Source organism: Gadus morhua, chromosome 7, assembly GCF_902167405.1.
Source record: "Gadus morhua chromosome 7, gadMor3.0, whole genome shotgun sequence".
NCBI lineage: Eukaryota > Metazoa > Chordata > Actinopteri > Gadiformes > Gadidae > Gadus > Gadus morhua.
In genome coordinates, this window is record NC_044054.1 from 15,358,320 (window position 1) to 15,381,676 (window position 23,357).

The window sequence follows — 23,357 nt, forward strand, 5'->3', positions numbered from 1 at the left end:
AATTCAGCCTCAGAACAGAAATTATCCAGGAAGTGAATTATAAGGAAGTGAATATAAATCAGCCATCAAATGTAACATTGAATGTACTGTAAGCATTCTGCATGCCAGCATGACCATTTCTTTAAGTTGGAAAACAGGTCATGAATTTAGATCACTGGAGCTTGACCCAGATGTACTTCTATGGTAGGCAGGCACTTCGAATAGGTTTCATTTCTCTCGAGGTACTGGAAACCATATTCAAATAAATCACGAGGTCCGGGGTACCTACCGACAATTAAAATCGCAGCTTCTATCTGGAACATTCAATATTCTGTTTAGCAACATTATAACTATTATAATATATAGATGAAAGATAGAATTAACAGTGAAAAAAAAGAAATTGGAGAAAAAAAAAACAGCGGAATATGCCTTTATTTGATGCAACAGAAACTGCTGCAACATCAGCATTACCCACTGAGCAGAAACAAACATTCACACAGCCACTGACACAATGACCGGCCCAGTGGGGCAGCAGGGCTCCGAGCCCCAGACGCACACATACACTCCATCATTTACATCAGCTATCTTACACCTCTCTGAGGCCATGTGCTGCAGCCTCAGCCCCGCGCTGCTCCTCTAATACTCAGAGTGCAGGAGTTCGAGGTCACCAAAACCGTGGACCCTCACTTCCCTGCTGTAGTTTCGGCCAAGAGAGCTTTTTTTCTTCTTTATTATTTTAAACGAGGGCTACAAGGCGACATAACACAGAGACTTCAACAGTACATCTCTATGGAACATGTCTAAGCAATAAAAATCCCTGTCCAGCCATAACACTGCTCAGGAAGCCCAGTGGCCCTGCTGGGGCAGGGGGCGGGGGGTGGTGGTGGTCACATGCTCTGGCCGGGACGGGGGGGACAGGGGGCAGCATGGCGGTCAGGCGGGTCACTTGGTGGAGCGCCTGGTGGGCTCGGATGCGGTCGGGGGGGGAGGAGGTCCACGCCGGTCCAGGTCTTCGATGTAGAACATGATGAGCTTCCTGCGCTCGTCTGGTACACACTCCAGCACCAGGTAGCGCTTATCGTTCTGGAGGACCTTCTCCACGTCTTTCAGGTGCTGCTCCGACTCCTGGATCAGCTTCCTCGACCTGCGGGGGGGGGGCACCTCACTTTACATTTGTACGAGTCAAGCACGCCAGAGTCATCAAGGACAACGCGTGCAACGCCCCTCGAAGGAACTCATGACATCGTAGGACAAGTGCACCACATGACGGGGAAACTGATGGGCCATCATTACATTTTTTCCACATGCTAAGAGCATTGATGTCCATGACCTTTGACCGAATGTGTGGGAGCCAACGGGCAGAGGGGGAGAGAATGTGGTGCATCCTCACCTGTAGGTGATGAACTTTGTCTCCTTCAGGAGGGTCCTGAAGTCTGCTTTGGCCGTGATGTACTTGTCTTTGATGTAGTCCTCAAACTCTCGCTGTCGCTTCTACAAGTTAGCAAGAACACAAGACATGAAGAGGCTGGTAAAAACCAGCTGGACCAATAGACAGATCCTGATGTTGGTTTGGGGCTTGAGTTCTTGGTCAGACCCCAGGTTGGTACAACAGCTCATGCTCAGATTATCGGTAAGGGAGGGGGGGGGGGGGGAGAACTACACTTACCTTTTTGTTACACACTAACTGAGCCAAGTAAACCCTGAACTAACCTTTTACATGATCTAACCACCACTGACCTAAACCAAACCACCACTGACCTAAACCGAACCACCACTGACCTCGTATCTAAATGTGACCATTTCCAAACCAGCACCTAAACTTAACCATCTCGAACCTAATCAAAATTACTCCAGGCCTCCCTCCATAGCCACTCCACCAAACTCATGAGCTGCTAGCTTCAGCATGGGTCTGCCTAGTTAAGACTCAGACTCTTCAGTCAGGTGGTTCTGTGTTCAGTAGGAGGGTTGAGTCAGGGTGGTTCAATGTTCAGTCAGGTGGTTCTATGTTCAGTAGGAGGGTTGAGTCAGGTGGTTCAATGTTCAGTAGGAGGGTTGAGTCAGGTGGTTCTATGTTCAGTAGGAGGGTTCAGGCAGGGTGGTTCTGTGTTCAGTCAGTTTGGTTCTTGGTGTTCTTACCCGGTCACTGGAGGAGAACTTGATACAGCGAGGATCTTCTTTGATGATCTTCTTCACCTCCTTCCACGTTGTGGTCAGGGTTATCTAGAACAACATTGACCCGTTAGAACGACCACACGCATGCCTACCACTCCTTTGAAGAGCGACGTTAAAAAGGTGCATACGGTGTGAACACATGCCGAGTCCCCTCAAGAGGGTTCCTGTGTTCTTCATGAGTCCCTCAGGAATGTACGGGCTGGGACTGAATCCCCTTTATACTCCAGGAAAACATTCCGTTTTGTCAACCAGGATACAAACGTATCCTATGATAAATGGGTATGGGAGACCAAGTACAGGCTGAGAACTGGTTCCAAATGGTTTGGAATTGAGCTGATCAATTCCTTTTACCAATGCCGGCATGTTTGATAGAACGCCGCCCGCTCCACCTACGTGGGGCAGCCACTGGACTTTAGCGGACGGACATATCAAGCCTCTACAACAATAAGCAATAGCTTTGTTTTGGACTTATTCATTACCTTCAAAAATACCTGAACACAATACTCAATTAATGAAAGACAAGAATAGTCATTCCTTTCTCGCCTGTGAGGCACAAAAATAAAATGACAGACGAAGTATCACAGGTTTATACATCCCAAGCCCCCCACACACAATGTACCTGTGAGGATCCTTTCTCTGCAGCCGTCCTCACCATGCTGGTCTCATCCAACAGCTGGCGGAAGTGCTCCTTCTTCTTCTTGGCCAGCGCCTCCACGTGCTCGTTGAACAGCTTCTCCTTCTCCTCCCGCTCCAGCAGCGACGCCGACTCCCAGCGGTGGTCCTTGCGGAGGTTCCGCCGCGTGTCTGACCAGGCTGCGTCCGAGGAGCGCACCTGCACAGTCCGACCAGGCTCTCAGTCCCCCAAATACGCATTCACTTAAACACTATGTGACGGGTTCGTGCCAACCCCGGATCACTGCACACTACCCTACAAGATGTGTTCTGTGCTAGTTCTAAATCAGATCATAACCATTGAGGTCGGACTAGGGTCTTCATGGTTTTATGGCATGAATGTGAACATTGTCTCCAAACCTCCACCATGTTTAATGAGTCCAGTCAAGCGACTGAAAGAGTCGTCTAACCCTAAGTGGGGAAACAAGGCCATGTTTCAAAATTGCCCGAGGTTAATCAACACCAGAGTGAACAGGAGGAGCTCCTCACCATGTCAGACATGAGGGCTTTGAAGTGCTGGATGGCCTCCTCTCTCTTGTGCTGCTCCCTCTCTCTGTCGATCTCCTTGGTCTGCTCCGAGCGAGCCTTCTGCACCTCCCGCTCCCGCTCCCGAAGACTGGCCTCAATACGCGCGTGACGCTCCATCTCCCGCTCCTTGTCGATGTCCACACTCTGCCAGGGAAGGACCCACCTCACCGTTAAAAGCTGCATTCAGTCATGCCTCACCACTAGGGGGCAGCTTGCTCAGGCAGCCTCCATCATAACTGCTAGTGATCGATCGTATTGCGTATTTTACGTGTAGCGGTATCGGCCGATCTTTTTTTCAGTATCGGCCGATTATTTGCATTTATTTTTTGGCCGTGATTTACAGGCAGTTCAATAAATGTTCATTTCTTTAAATTGAGACATTGTAACATTTGTTATTGTCATTTTTATGATGTAAATTGAGGGAGGCCTAGCCTGGAAATCCAGACCCACATCTAAAAGCTGTAGGGTCTGGCAACGAGTAATGATAATGGCCCAACTCGAGGGGCGGCACCAAGCATGCATTTGAAAATATCACTGGATAACACACATTAGATAACACTACGACCAATCAGAAGAATACAAGGGGTGACGGATCCAGACCAGTGGAGCTAACCAATAGATAAAACTCTTGCCGTATCCGGTCGGTAAAACAGCAACGCTGTATATACTCGTGTATATTCTGAGCCAGGGAAGGCCCAGAATATACACGAGTATATTGCTCGTTCCCACAGTGACTAGCTGATCAAATTCAAATTGTGCTCTCGCGAGAACTCTGGATTTCCAGGGTATTATCGGCTCCAAATATCGGCTAAAAAAAATTGGTATCGGTTAACGGCTAAGGCTGTTGAAAAAATTTTGGTAACGGCCCTAAAAAATCCATATCGCTCGATCCCTAATAACTGCACTAGTCATTTGCGGCTGAATGAGGCGAAGCCGTTGTTCACTTTGACTTTATAATAAAAATATAAAGTGTAAAACCACCATATAACGAGGTGACAAAAGAGGGCATTTTAAATGATAAAATGTTTTTAACCAAAACTCAAATAAACATTATCTGTTGCTTTATGCACAAACAACAGACAGACCAATGGGGCTCACCTTGGCCTGCTTATCAATGTACTGCTTGAACAGTTCTTCTCTGAGGGCGGAGCTCTCCACGGCTTTGTAGCGGGGGTCTGTCTCCAGCCGGTCCTTCACCTTACTCCAGCGAGGACCTGCCTCTATGTGGTGCTCTGCCATCAGCTCGAAGAAGTCTATCTTCACCTGAAGACACAAACCACACCACCATGAGGTCATGATCCCTGGACCAGAATAATGATCCATATTAAACACCATGTTGGTTCAAGGTTGTAGAAATAGAATGCACTACGGGTGGTGTGCCAGCGTTACCTTCTCCCCCCTGGTTTTGGAGTCCTCCTTCTCCCTCTTCCTCAGAGACGTCATGAACTCCGTGAAGATGGTCTCTCTGTCCTTCATCTTCTCGATGCTCTTAAATCTGGGATCTCTACCGTGTCTCACCCCGAACTCACTAAACGTTGTTCTGTAAAACAAACAAAAACAGAAGAAATGTGGACATCGATTTGTTTCCACTTGGGAAGTGGAGGGTCCCTACATCTTCCCTTGATATGGATTTCAGATTGGCACGGTGTGATCATGGAGTTTGGAGAACCTTCAAGAGCATCGGTTCCACGATATTCTGTGGAGTTTACCTTGGAGTGAGCTTGGACTCCTCCATCAGCTTCCTGAATTCATCTTTGGCCTGCATCAGCTTATTCTTCTTCTCCTTCCTCTCCTCCTCAGCTCTTGTCTTTACATATATATCAAACACCTGCCAAGGACAAACAGCTAAAGCTGAAGAAACCACCCTCCTCCAATTCGTTTCACGTCACAGCAATAATAAAAGCATCAAGAATGAAAGAAGAATAAGTACGCACCTGTTTCCGCTCCCTTGGGATTGAGCAGCAGATATCGAGGATCAAATACTATTTTATGTAGTTCTTTGTCCCAGGTGGAGAAAGCAGATACCTGGAAGGAAAGACAGGCAACATTTTTGCTTAGAAATGGACCCAAACAATAACAGAGTATATGACGGAAAATACAAACCAGAGTGTTTGCAAGAAGTTAAAGTCTCAAATGCATGAATACTGTCTGACTATTGGGACATGTTACCCCTCTTTCCAAAAGCATGTCATTAAACCCATGAATACCAGTCTAACTATGGGGACATATTACCCCTCTCTCCAGCAGCATGTCTTTGAACTGGGTCATCCGCGCCTCTAGGGGCACTATGGCCCTCTCACGGGCCGCCCTCAGCTCCAGCTCCATCGCCGCTTCCTTTTCTGTCTCAACCTCCTTGACCTCCTCTTTCCTGTTTTGGTCAAAGGTCACACAGGTCAAAAGAGGGCAGAGGACGATTCAGAAATTGGGAGAATATCACCAAGATTAAGTTGGGAAGTAGAAATAGTCTGATGAAGGCATGAAACATCACCATAGGGGACCACATACTTCCTTTTCTTGGCTTTGATTGGCTCCTCCTCCTGGTTGTCCTCAGCAGGTGCGGAGGACTCTGGTTCTGCCTTAATAAGGGCTGTTTGGGACAAAAGAGGGAAAAGCTTGTTCAAAGTCGTTCAATCTAAAGAACGAAATAACATCAAAATAACGTCCACAACCCCTGAGCAACATAGCAGGCATTTCTTTTTCAATAAGGCATTAAACCCCAGTGCTGCGGAGGGGATCCCTAGTGATGTCTGATCAGATAGATGGATCCCTAGGGATGTGTCTGATCAGATAGATGGAGGATCCCTAGGGATGTGTCTGATCCGATAGATGGATCCCTAGGGATGTGTCTGATCAGATAGATTGAGGATCCCTAGGGATGTGTCTGATCAGATAGATGGAGGATCCCTAGTGATGTGTCTGATCAGATAGATGGAGGATCCCTAGTAATGTGTGTCTGATCAGATAGATGGAGGATCCCTAGGGATGTGTCTGATCAAATAGATGGATCCCTAGTGATGTGTCTGATCAGATTGATGGAGGATCCCGAGTGATGTGTCTGATCAGATAGATGGATCCTAGTGATGTGTCTGATCAGATAGATGGATCCCTAGTGATGTGTCTGATCAGATAGATGGATCCCTAGTGATGTGTCTGATCAGATAGATGGATCCCTAGTAATGTGTGTCTGATCAGATAGATGGAGGATCCCTAGGGATGTGTCTGATCAGAGAGATGGAGGATCCCTAGGGATGTGTCTGATCAGATAGATGGAGGATCCCGAGTGATGTGTCTGATCAGATAGATGGATCCTAGTGATGTGTCTGATCAGATAGATGGATCCTAGTGATGTGTCTGATCAGATAGATGGATCCCTAGTGATGTGTCTGATCAGATAGATGGATCCCTAGTGATGTGTCTGATCAGATAGATGGATCCCTAGTAATGTGTGTCTGATCAGATAGATGGAGGATCCCTAGGGATGTGTCTGATCAGTGAGATGGAGGATCCCTAGGGATGTGTCTGATCAGATAGATGGAGGATCCCTAGGGATGTGTGTCTGATCAGATAGACGGAGGCTATGGCATCGTCTGAAACCGAGTTAATGCTGCAGCATACTTCCTGGGAGTCATGCCCCGGCTGTGAGCTGACGCAGAACAAAGTGGTAGAAACCATGTTTAATTGGGTGTTCGAGATGCATCGCACACCACCCGCACGAGTTGCTCTTGTGACGCATTTTCCTGGCTCGTAGAACTCACTGCCTGAACTTGGTGCACTCTCAGAATCCCGAGATATTAAGATCAAAAAGGGGGCATGCCTACCACTTTGAAACTCGTGCGGGTCGTGTACGAGGCACCTCGAACACACCATATTCAGTACTTTTATAACTGAATATTCAGTTACCGTGGTGCTTGTAAAGTGATTTTGATTTGGAGCCATTGCATTGGCAACGTCAAGTCCCTCAAGCATGTAGCTTGAGGGACGATGCGGTGGACCGCGTGTGCGTAGCCCGGTGAACCGAACGGGCCGTAGCCACAGGCTGCATATGACTCCGTACCAACAGCACCCTCCACTGGGCCATCTACACACGCACCTTGCGGAGCGCCTTCACACAGAAGAGGCTTTCTGTGGGGTGTTCCCGCTACCTGTCTTTCTGCTGTCTTCCAGTCCTCTTTTGTGTGGCGGTTCCTGAATGTTCTTGTCCACGTCCGCCCGGCCAACCAGCTCCTCGGGCCGGTCCCACATTGAGAGACGAGTGGTAGGGTTATAGAAGAACACCCGGTCGTCTCCCGTCCAGACCACGCACCTGGTGGGAGACACGGGCCAGACAGGTCAGCCGCGTGTGTGCATGCGTGATACCATGCATGGCTCTGTGTGCACAGTTTGGGACGGATTGAAACTAACTAGTACTTGGGGGGACTTTATCGAGAATCAATCAATTAAAAATGGACACTGCGGACCACGTCTGTCATTCCGTCGCCAAATTATCACCGGTCGGTAGAGACAATGAAAAAGGTCAGCAGCAGCAGCAGTCGTTTCGTTGAGGATGAAAACGCATTAACTGTGCTCTCAAAGGGCGCTGCGCTGTAGTCATCGTGTTAGACCCTCCCCATATGATTGGGACACCCCTAGGAAGTAGGTATTTGAGGGAAGTGCATGTACCAGGGAGTTCCAGGGATAGGGTTCGTTGCTACAGGTTTAGCTTTCTGGGCAGCCTTCTCTTCTTCCGTCATCTCCTCCTCTTTAAGCTCCTGCGATAGACAAGCAAACTAATTGTATCCTTCTTCAGAACACTTTTAAAGAGAAGATGCACACAAAATAAAGTGCATCCATCAGGCCACAATAAAGACGTTCATGCGGTGGCCAATCCATTGGTGTTTTCCTCAAGAACCCTGCGAGGGGAAAGAGGTACCGATCGCCCCTTCCTACCTCTTTCTCGTTGGCGGCGTCTGCCTTATTCTCCTCCTCCTCCATCTCCATGGCCTCTGCCTCCACTTGGGCCAGGCGCTCCTTGGCCTTCTCCAGTTCCTTCTCTGGGTACCGGGAGGAAATAGCAAATGGCCAACAATGATTACCATTTTCTTGACCTTAAAATGCAGTGATTGCCTGTTGCAAAAGGGACTCCATGTATGCATCTCATTTGTACTTCCTTCATGGGTTTGTACAAGGCTGTTTGGAGGGGGGGAGGGGGGAATTGAGTCAAGGTGGCAGAAGTACATTTACAGCATTTCAGAAACCCAGATCGATGCTATATGGATTTGCGCTCACTTAACGGGCCTCATCACTTAAGACCCGTCAGTGGGGCTGGCCCGCACCTTTCTCCAGCAAGGCCTGGGGCTTCTCCCAGGTGGACTCCAGGGTCCGGTTGTTGTAGTAGTAGGTCTTCCCGTCCACCGTTTTGTACTCTGACCACTCGGGCAGCTGCAGGCCCCGCCAGCGAGCCGGGCCCTGCCGTCATCGCCAGCTGGGGGTGGCATCATGGGGACCATGGAGGGGGGCATGCAGGAATCATCCCTGAAAGCAGAAAGGAGGGAAGACAGGGGGCTTGAGGGAGCACTCGGTTAGTCGGCCGTCATCAATCCCACTGACAACATATGCTGATCCACTTTGAAGGAACTCAAATGCATAAAACACCTCCAGTTTTTAATATGTCTGGAACAGGATCCCAATTTATACCCTGATGATCTACCTTGTGTGCTTTCAGTTTAAAAAAAGCAACAGGTCCATGTGTGCAGAGGAATCTTTCAGTTTCAATACAAACAGTACACACACACACACACACACACACACACACACTAGACAAACACGCAAGATTTATCCCATAGTCCTACACTGAATAGATGCTGCTTAGCCTGTTGCAAACCCCTGATCAGGCCCAGTGACCTGGGTTTGCCCGGTCACAGTCCAACTCTGGGTGTACAGTAGGCCTTTCATCCACATACCCAACCAGTGACACAGTACTCTGTCCAAAAAGTCAACCATTATTCCTTGTTGTGCGGTCACACATCAGTATTTAGTTATACCATTATTATTATTCATCATATCTTTTCGTTAGTGTAGTCAAATAGGCATTACTACTACTTTCCCGCTCAGATGCTACCAGCACTAAGAATGCAGTTTCAGCTGTTTGATGTCCCTCGTCTCAGTTGTCATTCATATGAGCACTTCTGTGCGTCCTACCACGGACTACAAATCGGTGAATAGCCATAAACGCAACATCACTAGATAAGTATAAATAGTAAACTCCGTAACCATTTGGTCTCAGAAGTTCAGCCCCCAAGGGAACCAGTCGCCCCTACATCAGAATCCCAGCCTTCAGCACCCACCCCTGCTGGCGGCCATCCGGACCCCCCCGAATCATCACAACCATTTCACTACCATGCATCTAGTGCGGGAGGAGGAGGAGGGTGTTTTACCGTTGGCGGCCGTGGCCTGCCTTTACATAGGGCGAGCCTACTATCTGCATCATTGCTACACCTGCAAGAACAACGCACACAAGCAGGCATCGGGTATGAAACAGAACACGGGCTCACATGGAGCACCCAATGGGCGCCGGTGAGGGGAACTCAGTGGGTGGGGGCACAGGCTCCCACACAAAAAAGACACAGGATTATACACTCATTCACAACAAATGTACGTGACACAGAATTCTCCAAGTCAATTTGCCAGTTCAACATAGATTATACACCAATTTGTGGTTACAAAATAAAAAAGAAGCTCAAAAACGTTTTTCCAGTTTTACCTGGCATTAGGTTTAAGTGACGGTGCTATAGAGCCATAGGCTAAATCCAGCCACAACATTACAGGAGGACTGAAGAAATATAATGGAGCCTTATTAAAGACACTCTGGCCGAAGTGAGGCTCACTCGGCGGTCCGTCGTGGGTCCGGCGGCGCTGACCTAACGGTGGGTAAGGCCCTCTCTTTATGACCCGCCATTGTTTGCGCTTACCAGCTGACCCCTCTTCTACCACCACGGATGGACCCGTTTGTCCTCGTTCAAGTACTTTTATTACTGAATATCCAGTGTATTTTCCAACATTACCCTGGTCTGCAAGGTGAGACCTAACCCTAACCCTTGTTCGTTTTGCATCCTTGTCTTGTAATGCGTAACAATCACACCAATCAACTGCATAGAAAACAGGGTTATGGAGTTAAGGCGACATGCCTTAACACCGTGCCTAGATCCTACCACAATACTGCTAGACAGTCTGTTAGAACCAACATGAAATAAGCCCGCCCCTCTTTGTGAAGAATTTGTTCTCCTGTGATCATTGTTTCCTGGTTTGTATGATTAATGTTTAACATAATTCCTGTATATCGTTGTCTTATTCTTTAAAAGAGTCTGAGGTCCTGAAGGAAAGACCGATGGGGCTTCAGGGTGCACCCTACTCAACACCTCCTTTTACCCCATTTAAACCAGATTACAGCCTGGTTTACAGCTCGAATCTCAAAGTTTTAAACGGGGGGTACATGGAATACCCCCGAGCAGTAGGTAGGTAGTACTTGTAAAATTCTGAGGGAAGAAAAAAAGACAGACAAGTATACTAAAATAATAATAACTTCTGAAAGCGGGCCACGAAGACTTGTGGTTCCTTACCTGGCAGCGGGATGTGCATGCCGGGCAAAGGCACTCTGAAGGGGGGCACCATCACTGGGGGGAAGGAAGGCATGTTGGAGCTGGACTGGGCCAACACTGTGAGTGAGGGCTGTGGGAATCATGGTCATGGTCTGCACTGCCTGTGACCGGCGATGGCACCGCTGGTAACAGTCACCACGGTGACGGGAGACGCTCCCATACCCGAGGTCACTTTGCAACGTGGGCTAGGTCTGTAAGGAAGGACCCGATTATATAAGAAACAGAAAAAAAGAAGAAAACAAATCAGTTTCAAGGTCATGCTAAGAGCTGGCTGATATAACATTAACACCATTACTCAATGCTAAATGTAGTCTGATTCATTTGGTTGCATTAGGGTTGATCAGTCTATTTCATGCAAGCCAAAACCTCATGATAAGACCAAAAACTGTTAATATGAATAATATGGCACGGGCGCGCGAGTGTGCCTATGCGTGTGTGCGTGTGCCTTGCAGGCGGCTGAGGCTGACCTGCCATGGACACAGAAGGGGAAGAGTTGCTGGGATCTGGACTAGAGGCCAGCGTGCGAGAGGGTGTCGGGGAGGGCGCCTGGCCAGGGGAGGAGGCCGATACTACGACTGTGCTGGCTGTAGTGTTGACGTTGGCTGAGCTGGCGGGGACGGCTCCCCCTACGGTCACAGAAGGGCCAGCCGTCCCCAGCATAGGGTTGAGCTCTGACTGTTGGATGATCTTGACCCCTTCTGGTTTACTCCATGCAGACTCCCTGGTCCTTGCGTTGTAGTAATAGGCCTGGAGAAGAACCACACATGGGGAGTCAGGTACTACACTCGGGCATGAAACCAAAGGGAGGCAGAACCATCCAAGGTGGGTCTTCCTTTTCAATAATAGGACCATTCTGCATTTTTGACAGGGACCAGTAGAACTACTGACTACATGTCCTCCGGTTAAAATCAATGCACAGCTTTGGAACATTACCAACCCGGTTAATTCCTTACATGTAGTCTAACAAATGAGAATGTGGAAAAGATAAAAACTAGTGAGGCACATTTTCAAATGTGGTAATTGTCCCTATGTGAAGGTACATTTTGTGAAAGCATCTTCGGACCATCTCAATACTGTCAAGAGATCCAGTGTTTATCAGCACCTTACTGGCCTCATCCCATCCCAAGCCTACCTTCCCCTCTGGCGTCTTGTTCTCCACCCAGATCTCCTCGGTCGGGGTCATGCCCGGCGCTACGGCGGCTGAGACGGGGGGCATCCCGGGGGGGAACAGCATCCCTGGAGGCGGAGGCATGCTGCCGATGGGTGGAGGCAGGAACGGAGGTCGCTGGGGCAGAAGGGGAAGAGGCCGGTGAGGAGCATTTTCGGGCCAAACCAACACTAGCGAAATTCAGAGGCCATTATGAAACTATTTTACTCACATCATACCTCCATTCAGCGTTCACTCTTACTCAGAGAGCCACTGTTATGGTGTCATTAATGCTACAAGGACTACATCCTCCAGAATCAATTTCCTTCGACACTCAGATCCATGGTCCTCTGCCAGATGCACTACTGGTCGATATAGATTTTAAAGCAGACTCTTGAATGAGGTCAAAGCTCTAGCACAGGAGGGAGATCCACCAGCTCCAACTCATCCAAACATTATTACAGTTCAACGGTGGAATGCATCACTTTTTATATCAATTTCTAAACTGCCACTTGTATTTGGAAACAAAACATTGTATGAACAAATAAATCAATGGTAAAATAGCTTGCTTGCTTATCCATCCAGTACATTTTTTTATCTATGAAACTGGGCCAGTTATTCCCAGTTAGTGGTTTAGAGCCGCCTTTTGAGAAGGACTGCGCTATAACGCAATTTAGGGCAGTAGATAATGTACATTTCATGCGGTCACACATCAAAGTATCAGTATGCTACAGTTTGTCATGGCATTACGCTCCCTCCGTCTGAACATAGCTTTAGGAATGTTATACTTATACGGCTCACCTGTAGGTGAGGAGGTCCTATAGGCGGTGGCATGCCTCCAGGTGGCGGGATCGGTGGCATGTTTGGGTCAAAGGGCGGCCGTCCAAACGGAGGCCGTGGCGGCGGTCCTCGCATCATTCCGAAAGGAGGGGGCGGCGGTCTGAGGAGCGGAGGGGGGCCGCGCAGCACCGGGGATTGGACGGGCGCAGGGCCGCGAAACCGCACGGGCTGCTGCGCCATTCTGCAGACCAAAACATCACCACACTACGGTTAAATGGCACCAGTTTAAATCCCACCAACGCTGCTGCTTTGATAACGTCTGAACGGTTCGATCCAGTTCGCTGTATAAGCCCACTATACAATAAGATGGTACATATTTACTAGCTTAACTTTGTAAGAACCAAAACACTAGACTGCTTCCACTCAAAGCCACTTCGATACAGCCCTGCATGCTGGCTGACTGGTCGATCGCCCAATATAATCTTGCCAGCATATATAGATCACACAAGTCGCTAAGAGCCATTTAAGCAGTATTCCGATATATTCGCAGTAGCCCACATCATTGTGATGAAGTAGATCTCCTCATAGATGGTGTGACCCTCTGTGTTCAGCATGTGCCTCTGATAAGGTGATGAATGACCAGCGACTTGGACATCCTGCTGCTAGCTAAACCGCTATTTGGCTAACGTGCTCCCCTCCAAAGCAACAGCGAGGCTTGCTAGAGCGCATTGCAACCCCGCAATATCAAATATCGAACGGCTCTTTCACATTTGGACTCGATTTTTTACATTGCATTGCTATGTATAACGTTATTGCCACAATGCTTACCTGTTATCGTTGAACCCGATAGTTTCGCTGTCTGTCTGGTCCGCCATTACAGGAAAATGTAACAACTCTTCCTGGAAACGCCCCTAACGTATATCCGCAAGTATTATTCGCCACGTATCGTGTCAATCACATTACAGAAGCAAACGCTTGCGGTTCTGATTGGATGATGAACCTGTCACTCATAGATTTTTTGTTCAATCCCGAGTCCGATCCACAGACCGTAAACCATGATGTCTTTGTTTGCACGATTGTGTATTTATTAAACCTCGTGTCTCTGTGTGTCTGTCTTTCTCTGTATTTTTTTGGGATTTTTTGTTTGTCTTCTTACATTTTGCATATGATTTGTGTCCCATAGTTCGACTGATAGTGTTTCTATATCAACAATATAATTAGGCTACTCAATACTCAAACCAAACACCATGCTCACACAATGATGCTGCACACAGATGCATGTTCAGTTCTAGACTAAAGTTAAATACAAGTATGTCATACCAAGTCCACTTTAATGCAAGTGTACATTCACTACACGGCTAGGGGCCTCAAAACATGAATTTAATTACAGTGCACCAACCATTTAAGAACACTTTTATTTAGTGTACTTGTGAACATCTTTTGGCCTTTCTCTATCACGGCATATATTAGTTTGAGAGCATTAGAAGGCCATGCATATTTAAGTAATTGTTGGAACTGTGCGTCACCTGCCCTGGCTTGAGGGCAAGCAGTCACATTTGCATTCATATTTGCAAACACCAAGGTAACGTCCTGAAAGGGTATACTGTATTCTGTGTTGAAATTTGTTCTCATATTTATTGGCTGACGGTACATTTCTCTGTTGACACGCGAGACATTTTGCAGGCGGTTTCTTGTATCCAGTTGTTCAATGTTCTCACCAGTTGGAAATAACTTCGGATATGATGGACAAATTCATTTAGAAGATTTGTTTCGATCACAATAATAATTCATATGCACATAATAATTAAAAATATAGGCCGTTACATTTTCAACGTTTGATGCACCTTTAAAATTCCTTAAACAGTTTAGAGAACGACAATTGAGAACGATTGTGAGATTAAAAACTGATCTTGCTGAACCGTGTGCTGGAGGTTCCCCTAGAGCACTTCGACCACCTCATCCTCCTGGTCACATCCCTCCCCCTCTCCCTGCTGCTGTGGCAGCCTGAGCTGGTGGCTCTGGATGAGGCCCATGGCTGAGCTGCCGGAGCTGTGGAGGAACGAGCCCAGGACCTCTGTCTCCGGCGGGCCACTCGGGTTCTGAAACCACGGGCCAAAGGTCTGGGTGGCGTATGGGTGAGCCCCCGGAGGTCCTGGGGGGCTATCTCCGCTGGCCCAGGCAGCCTGCTGCTGGCGCTGCAGGTACTCCAGGTGGAGGGCCGTCAGAGCCACGTCGTACCTCAAGGGGGGGGTGTCGTAGTAGCTGTTAGAAAACGGAGCGGGATTAGGGTCGTTTATTTTGTTAGTCAAGCTAAGATCCGTTATCTCAATGAGCTACAGAGAGTAACTACCAAAAAACAATGACTAATACATTTCATGACTGAATGCTTCCTAAAATAAACAATGCTCATTGTCTAGCCCGCCAACACCCAATGAACAACCCTGGTCAATGGGACACACACCAAACGCAAAGTCTAAACACAAGAATAAAGTGAAGAACCAGACCTTAACTGCAGTTTGATTTGTGGTATAATGGACCAGAAGGAAAATGAAGCTATACCCAACCAGACTTGCGTGGCTGAGGCGTTGATGGGTGTCCTCACCTCTGAGGGTAATACTGCGGCCATTGAAGAATCCTTGGGGTAGCAGGGTCCAAAGTGAGGGTTGGGGTAGATGACGCGTGGTCGGGGTATCAAAGCAGAAGATGCTGAGTAGGGGTTGGAAGGAGCTGGGTTGGACCAAGACATGGGCATGAACTGAGGAAAGGAGCAGACCATGCTGGACGGAGATGGCCCAGGAAGGAATCTTGCGTCTGAATGTTGGCCCTGAGAAAGGCCCTGGGGGCAGCTGTTGAGCGCATGGGAGGGCCTGGGAAAGGGAGAGGGGCCTGGATTTGAGGCTGGTGTGTGCAAGGTCCGAGGGTCTGCCCCTCTGGATGGCCAGGCGCCAGGCAGAGTGGGGAACACCGGGACGGATGTGGTGGATGACGGGAGACTGTGAGGGGTAGGTGGTAGACTGGTAGGTGCAGGACGACTGGAGCCTGAAGGATAGAACACAGCAAAGCATGCATGACATCTCCCTCCTGCAGATGATGTTATACCCTGGGGTAGGTATACACCAGGGTATATAATAATACAAACACACACACATACATATCAATATATTGATCTAAATATACATGCACACACAGGCAAGAACAACCCAGTACAAACATAAACACACCCAACCGATACACATCATGATGCATAAAGAAGAAATACACATCTGTATGAAGCTCTATTTATATCGGTAATTGTGCGTGCGTGTATTAGTTTTAAAATGCATCATTTCCTAGCATTCAAGATCATAGGAAATATGATCTTGAATGCGTTTCTGTTTTTCTGTGGAGAACAAGTTCCCCCAGATCCCCACAAAGGCTATGAAAGTCCTAATCCCCTTCACCTCAACCTACTTATGTGAGTGTGGGTTTTCCGCACTGACCCTGATTAAAAACAAACACAAACCAAGGCTGCAGGTGGAGGACTTGCATTTATTTCTCTTTGCAGTGCAGCCCCGCATCGAACACCTCTGCGCATCAAAAGCGAGGCCTCTGTTCTCACTGATATGGACGATTAAATTGAAAGTCAAAGTTGTGTTGCCTTGAATGCATAAATTGGTTGGGCACACACAGGGTTGATGCCGCTCGTAGCGCAAATGATGTGAATTTGGCGCATTTTGTTTGTTGTTTAAATCAGCGGATTTATGTGGCTAAAATCGTTAACAAATTTGATGAAAATATGTGAATCTGTTCGATCTCATAACATGCCGTTGTCGTTCATTGATCAGAGAGCTGTCCATTGTGCTGATTTTTTTCCGAGACGATGTGCATCTCCTTCAAACGTGCGCTTAAGGCCCAGACAGTGCCGATTTCAGCCGTCCGGTGTCGTCGGTTATGCTTTGTTTTGTTGACTTGTGGATAGGCCTACTGATGATTGATTTAAAAATTAGCCTCAATTAGGCCTGCATGAAGTTGGAAATTATTTGCTGTTAGATAAATAATCGTTTATGAATGCGCTTTAAAAAAAGTTGTGGAATTAAATGTCTTCAAATACAATATTAAAAAATATTTACATTTGATTAGTTATTGAAAGTCATCTTTGCCTAGAACACACAAAAGATGTCAATAACTGAAGAGGCATCTGTTAGGTCAGGCGGACGGGATTTTATTTTGGGGGCGGGGGGCGGGGTATCGGCTGTCCTTACCTACTCTAAGGGGAGGCTCACATTCATCCAATTTGAAAACCCCTGCTGTATAGCAAGCATGTATGGTGTATCCACACAGAATAAAAACCTGTCGTCCTTCCACAAGTCATTGGTCAGGTTGCACAATGTAGCCCATTAAGAGCCTAATATTTCTCCCCAGAGGTGTAGATTAAACATGAAGCTGTGAAAGCCTCTACTTGTCCACTAGAGATGAGCCACACGGGGATGTTCATTCGGGGGGTCCCACCTGCTCCCCGCTCGCTGTGGAGGAGAGGGTTGGAGGGCTGTATTGGGCGGTGACGGGTGGAAGCCTGACCATGTGGCTCTTCTTCCATAGCCTGGACGGCATCAGAGGGGCTGGGCCGGTGGCCCCCAGGACCCCCCTTCTTCTTCTGGGGCTGATAGATCCAGCCTGAAGTAGAAACATATCAACAGGCTTTTCTGCCAGGATCACCCAAACTATTTCAATACAACTATTCCATTCCTACCAGTAACCAGTTTCATATTTGTAAGGTAAAAGTAAACTTCAACTGTTTTCGAATAAAAGTGAAAAAGTGCTTTGGTGAAAATAGTTTGGTGGTTTTGTTGTGATAGTTTGGTGACTGTATGTTATTATTTGCCACAGCTCTGGGTCTTACCAGCGGAGATTCAAACTCACACCAATTTCTGCCAGAAGTTACATATGAAGTGGTCCTACCAGGGAACTGCTGCTGATGTACATTTTTCAGTCTCTGAGCCTCCTGAAAGTAGGGGTTTTTCTGCTCCTCACTCATCCGGCTCCACTCATTGCCCAGCTGGATGCTGATGTCTGCGTTGGTGGCCTGAGGGCTGACCCTGGACAGGGCCGGTCGGTTGATACGAGCCCACACCATGAAGGCGTTCATTGGCCTTTTGATATTGCCCTTTTTGAATCCTTTGCTGTATGGTGACTCGGTCAAAACCAGGGCTTTTACATTTTCTTTGTGGAATGAAACAAATAACATGTAAGGCTAAACATTGGTTGTGATCTGATTTTTTACCCTTCAAAAAAGTTGTGTGCCAGAAGGTCTCACCTTCATCTGAGGGAGGGAGAGTGACATCCAGGCCTGCGGTGGGTTTAGGGCTGTGTTGCGGGGTACCGGTCTGGGACATCTGAAAGGCCTGGAAGACACTGATCGGGGGACGTGGACCAGCAGAGGTTGCGTTGAAAGATCGAATATATCCACCGTCGGTTGGGTAGAAAGCGTGAGTAACGTTACCGCCTGGCCTCGCATCTCGTTGCTTACTGGCCTCTGTTAGTCCTCCAGGCCCGGGAGCCGAATCAAGCTTTTCACACGATGAGGGTGTGGAGGGCTGCGGGTCTCCAGGATCATGTTGGCGGGCTATGGTGTGAAGAACGATGTTGTCGATCTGGATCGGATCTTCGGCCTCCCACTGGGTTCCGATTATGGTTTCATGCCCTCGCACGTCCTTAACCTTTCTAATTTTCTGCTGTTTTGTTCTTAAAAGGTCGATATTTTCTGCCTGATCAATATTTTCAAAACGCGTCTGCACACCTCGCTTGTTCTGTGTCTTCATGGTTTAAGATAATGAATACGGTTAAAGATTATTGATACAGTTCAAGATCATCAATACGGTTAAAATCATGAACACGTTTAAGGATAATTAATACGGTTAAATATTAATACGGTTTAAATCATTAGTAGGCTACGGTTAAAGATCATTCATAAGAGGTCCAACTGTCACGGAGTTTAAACTGGCTTCCCGCGCGCCGCAGAGAACGTGTTTATTTAGTAAATTCCTGCGGACCTGCTGACCTGATCAAGTTTAAAGGATAAAACAGTAGAAACAATGATGACCTGCGGTCCTTGACTATGGAGTTAGAACCATGCCAAAACCCCGCACACACGCAAAACGTGTTTTGCTCACGCATAACGATTCACACGCACACAAAACGTGTTTTACTCACGCACAATGATTCACACACACGCTCAGTGTGGTTTGCAAATACAAAACATCATTCACAAACTAATGCATTTTGCATTAGTTTGTGAAAAATCCTTCAAGTACACAAAACAATTCTACGAGTACGGAACACTGAAAGCTGCGCGTGGATCGGAAGGCATTTGCGCACGGATCAGCTAGGCGGAAAATGAGTGCCAAAAGTCACGTGACAAACAAATGTCCTGTGATTCACACAACAACAGGTGGCGTCGTTCCTGCCAAACAGCACGGTTTCCGTACGGTTTCCGTGCGGTTTAACACTTTTACCGCGCCATTCTAGCTTTCCATAGAATCCACACACGGTTGGCCGGCATCAAATAAAGATTTGGGGGAGAAAAAAAGATCGTTCTGGCGGCCTTAAACTGAACAGCGCCTCCTGCTGTTGTGTAGTGTGAATAACAGGACATTGGTTTGTCACGTGACTTTTGGCACTAATTTTCCGCCTTGCTGATCCGTGCGCAAATGCCTTCCGATCCACGCGCAGCTTTCAGCGTTCCGTACTTGTAGAATTGTTTTGTGTACTTGAAGGACTTTTTTTTGTACTTTGTGTAAAACATACTGTATTTGTTTCTGAAGCAAAATGCATTAGTTTGTGAATGATGTTTTGTATTTGCAAACCACACTGAGCGTGTGTGTGAATCATTGTGCGTGAGTAAAACACGTTTTGTGTGCGTGTGAATCGTTATGCGTGAGCAAAACACGTTTTCCGTGTGTGCGGGGTTTTGGCATGATTCTAACTCCATACTTAACTTCGACTTTAAGGTATTAAGTAGAAACACTCCGATGACCTGAGGACGGTGGTTAAGCTTGCTATAGTTTAGGGATGGAGTAGATATACTTAAGTTACAAGTTTGCTTTTGTTTCGGTTGTCTTCACAATAATCACCAAAAAACCAAACAATGTATGCATAGGATGTTTTAAATAATATAATTTAATGAGCTGCCGAGAAGTAGGCTACAGAGATACAGGTTGGTTTCAATCAAATTAATGGACTGCAAAGGAAAAGGGTGAGTTATTCTATCATTCACAGTTTAATACAAAGTATTTTAGTAGCTTTCAAGTATACAAACATAACCTGCGAGACAATGAAGACAAACAGCTGTGGAACAAATAACGATCCCTCTGAGTAACGTTAGGCCTTTAGTAAAATAAAGATTTGGTCATTGGAGTGCAGAACCATCAGGCTCTTCTTTGCATCTCTCCACACACACACACACACACACACACACACACACCACACACACACACACACACACACACACACACACACACACACACACACACACACACACACACACACACACACACACACACACACCTGCTAGCAACAAAAAGTGACCCAAGTTTTGACATGGTTGACTGTTCTAAAGATTTTTGCTTGGTATGAATCTAAGATGCTCAGTGTACCATTGAAAAAGTTTGGTGTGGGCTGTGATTATGTTGCTCTGCCATTATTTATGAGGGGAAAAGTTTACATTTAAACTATAGGCTAAGATTGAACAAACTCAAACTACTTTTAGCAAACATTTTGTGTATAGTAAAAACATACTATAGCTTAATTCAAAATTACATGGAATAGCGTTCTTAAGGACCTGAGGATCAGTGGCATGATCCAAATACTGATGACACTCCCTTCAGCCCTTACACCGTGTACAAGTGTCCAAGGTTTGAGGAGGGGACGCTCTTTATAAAAGATATAGGGGTCAGAACTAATCCTTATCCCCAGGTAAGCAGTAGGATATTTCACTTTCTTGGATACACTTTAGTTTTCATGGTCAAAAGAAAAAGGCCATGGTAGGCTATAGCACATCCAAATGCTACACGTGGAAAATAATTTCTAAACAAAAATAAAATGAGGTGATGTGACAGTGCAGATCTGTTTTCGTTAAATATCCATTATATAATAAATGGGCAATTAAATTGGTCTCAAGAAAACAACACCATAACACTTCATACGTGATACACCTATTTGTCCCTCTAGTGGTCAACCGGCGCACTTACACTTCATAGTTGACGAGCAGAGCCGTTTTACGCCCCAACAGCAAAAAATGCACCCCCTTCCCCCCCTTCATTAGTCCAAAACATGCCGACCAACAACTGGAATCCTGAGAAACAAGAGCCAGATGGGAAACCCTTAACGCTGTTCTTCAGGAAGTCCTCCTGTTATCTCCTAGTCTTTATCTCGTCTTCACCCCTCTCTTTCACATACACACCTCAGAGTCAGACATGCATTCATGAGAGAACTTCTTCATTTTCCGAAGTCAAAGTTGCCAAAGTTACCGAAGGCATCTTGTTTGGGTGGCACCATGACCGGGGCGATGGCGTGAGCCAGGCCCAAGGCGGGCATCCCCGCGGCAGGCATGCCCAGGCCAGACATGCTGCCCATCATCACCGGAGCCGTCAGGCCCATGTTCATGCTCATGTTCATCCCCATGATGCCTTGGCTCACTGGGATTCCACTCATGCCCATTCCCATGGTCCCCGTTGCCATGGATGCAGGCATGCCCATGGCATTGCTGGCCATCATAGGATTGGCTGTTCTGAGTGGGGTGGCCGGGGGCAGGGAGCTGAGGTTTAGCCCCCCAAAGTTCTGGGGCAGCAGATTGACTGGAGGCAGGCCTGCAGAAATACAAGTTCGGTCATTTATATTTTGCCGTCCAACACAGCCGCAATTATTTGAGCGTAAATTGTTAGAAATGCCAGTTGCAAAAGGTCTCGTCTACCTTGTTGCTGGATGATATTGTTGAGAGTGGGGGGCGTCTTGGAGTTGAGGCCAGACGACAGGAAGTCGAGGCTGATGTTGACGGAGGGATCAGACCAGGTGGACCCCAACGGCGTCTGACCTCCGGCCCCCAACTTCTGCTGCGGCCCAATTGGCCCCTGGGACACCAGACCCCCCATGCTCTGAAACACAGAAGAAATACCGTGACCGCTCTAATGTTTATCTCTATAAGATATCCAAGATCCTTTAATGGACAGTCATACGTTACCATTACAGAAATACAATTTTGACAGAGACACACCCACCTGCTGGGAGCGGGAGAGTGGCATCGTTGGCATGGAAACAGTTGTCCCCCCAAGAGAGAAAGTCAAGCTCTGAGACGTGCACATCGTTGCATGCTGATTGGTCAGTGAATTGTTTGTCCCGCCCATGAGGTCAAAAAGCTCAGCAGAGGGTGGAACAGCATCGTGTCCAGGGGCTGTGGCTGATTGGACGCTGCCAAACAGGTCAGTGGAAGGCTGAGACGAAGCTGTGGCAGATGATGGTGGGGTAGAAAATGCATTCCAATCCCCAAACTCTCCATTCCCATTTGGTGTTGCAGCACCTGCAGGACAGGGGATGGTTAGCTTTGTTGCTCACTACATTAGTCAAGTTCATCCAAAAGACAGCTTTAAAAGGGGGAAGAGTGAGGTACCCATGTTGGATGGGAGGCTAGCAGAAGCTGCGGGGGAAGAGAAGTCAGCAAACCCAGCAATGAGCTCCGAACTGCTGCCTGAAAACACAGACACCAAACACCAAACACACCAGCAGGGGTCTATTTCAGCAGAGAACTCCTTTTTCAAACCCTGAAACCCATGTGGATGTGAGGTGAAGCAGCCTACCTGGGGAAGCGCCAGGATGAGGTGGGTGGTCAACCATGAGCAGGTCCGCCAGACCACTGCTGGGAGATAGCCTGACAGACGTCTAGATCCACAAGAAAGGAAAAAAGTCAACATCGCACCTAACGAAAAGCGTGTTTGACCCAGGGTCCGGTGTGTGTTTGACCCAGGGTCCGGTGTGCGTTTGACCCAGGGTCCGGTGTGCGTTTGACCCAGGGTCCGGTGTGCGTTTGACCCAGGGTCCGGTGTGTGTTTGACCCAGGGTCCGGTGTGTGTTTGACCAGGGTCCGGTGCGTGTTGTGTGTGTTTGACAGAGGGTCCGGTGTGTGTTTGACCCAGGGTCCGGTGTGTGTTTGACCCAGGGTCCGGTGTGTGTTTGACCCAGGGTCCGGTGCGTGTTGTGTGTGTTTGACCCAGGGTCCGGTGCGTGTTGTGTGTGTTTGACCCAGGGTCCGGTGCGTGTTGTGTGTGTTTGACCCAGGGTCCGGTGCGTGTTGTGTGTGTTTGACCCAGGGTCCGGTGCGTGTTGTGTGTGTTTGACCCAGGGTCCGGTGCGTGTTGTGTGTGTTTGACAGAGGGTCCGGTGTGTGTTTGACCCAGGGTCCGTGCGTGTTGTGTGTG

General features: G+C 47.6%; 3 protein-coding genes across 4 annotated transcripts; all 3 read right to left on the minus strand.

Moving 5' to 3' along the window:
* Positions 1-393: 393 nt before the first annotated feature.
* Positions 394-13,838, minus strand: tcerg1b (transcription elongation regulator 1b (CA150)). The gene is given in 26 exon segments (XM_030361583.1): positions 394-1,123; positions 1,370-1,470; positions 2,116-2,199; positions 2,771-2,983; positions 3,313-3,495; positions 4,450-4,614; positions 4,741-4,891; positions 5,061-5,179; positions 5,286-5,297; positions 5,299-5,376; positions 5,584-5,719; positions 5,857-5,938; positions 7,494-7,654; positions 8,011-8,099; positions 8,278-8,381; positions 8,664-8,776; positions 8,778-8,862; positions 9,775-9,825; positions 10,947-11,037; positions 11,039-11,086; positions 11,088-11,105; positions 11,107-11,170; positions 11,431-11,732; positions 12,118-12,270; positions 12,934-13,153; positions 13,741-13,838. Coding segments are annotated over 26 exon segments (3,072 nt in total). The 5' UTR covers positions 13,788-13,838; the 3' UTR covers positions 394-921.
* Positions 13,839-14,229: 391 nt separating this feature from the next.
* On the minus strand, positions 14,230-19,273 carry LOC115546581 (transcription factor SOX-30; the record flags this gene model as incomplete). The annotated part of the gene is given in 5 exon segments (XM_030360185.1): positions 14,230-15,174; positions 15,515-15,951; positions 17,401-17,565; positions 17,851-18,111; positions 18,206-19,273. Coding segments are annotated over 5 exon segments (1,470 nt in total). The 3' UTR covers positions 14,230-15,072.
* Positions 19,274-20,043: 770 nt separating this feature from the next.
* LOC115547805 (clathrin interactor 1) lies at positions 20,044-22,821 on the minus strand (the record flags this gene model as incomplete). Of its 2 annotated transcripts, XM_030362260.1 has the most annotated exon segments (5): positions 20,044-21,755; positions 21,860-22,040; positions 22,164-22,462; positions 22,553-22,630; positions 22,740-22,821. In XM_030362260.1, coding segments are annotated over 5 exon segments (1,011 nt in total), but the record flags the coding sequence as incomplete, so codon positions are not given.
* Positions 22,822-23,357: the final 536 nt, after the last annotated feature.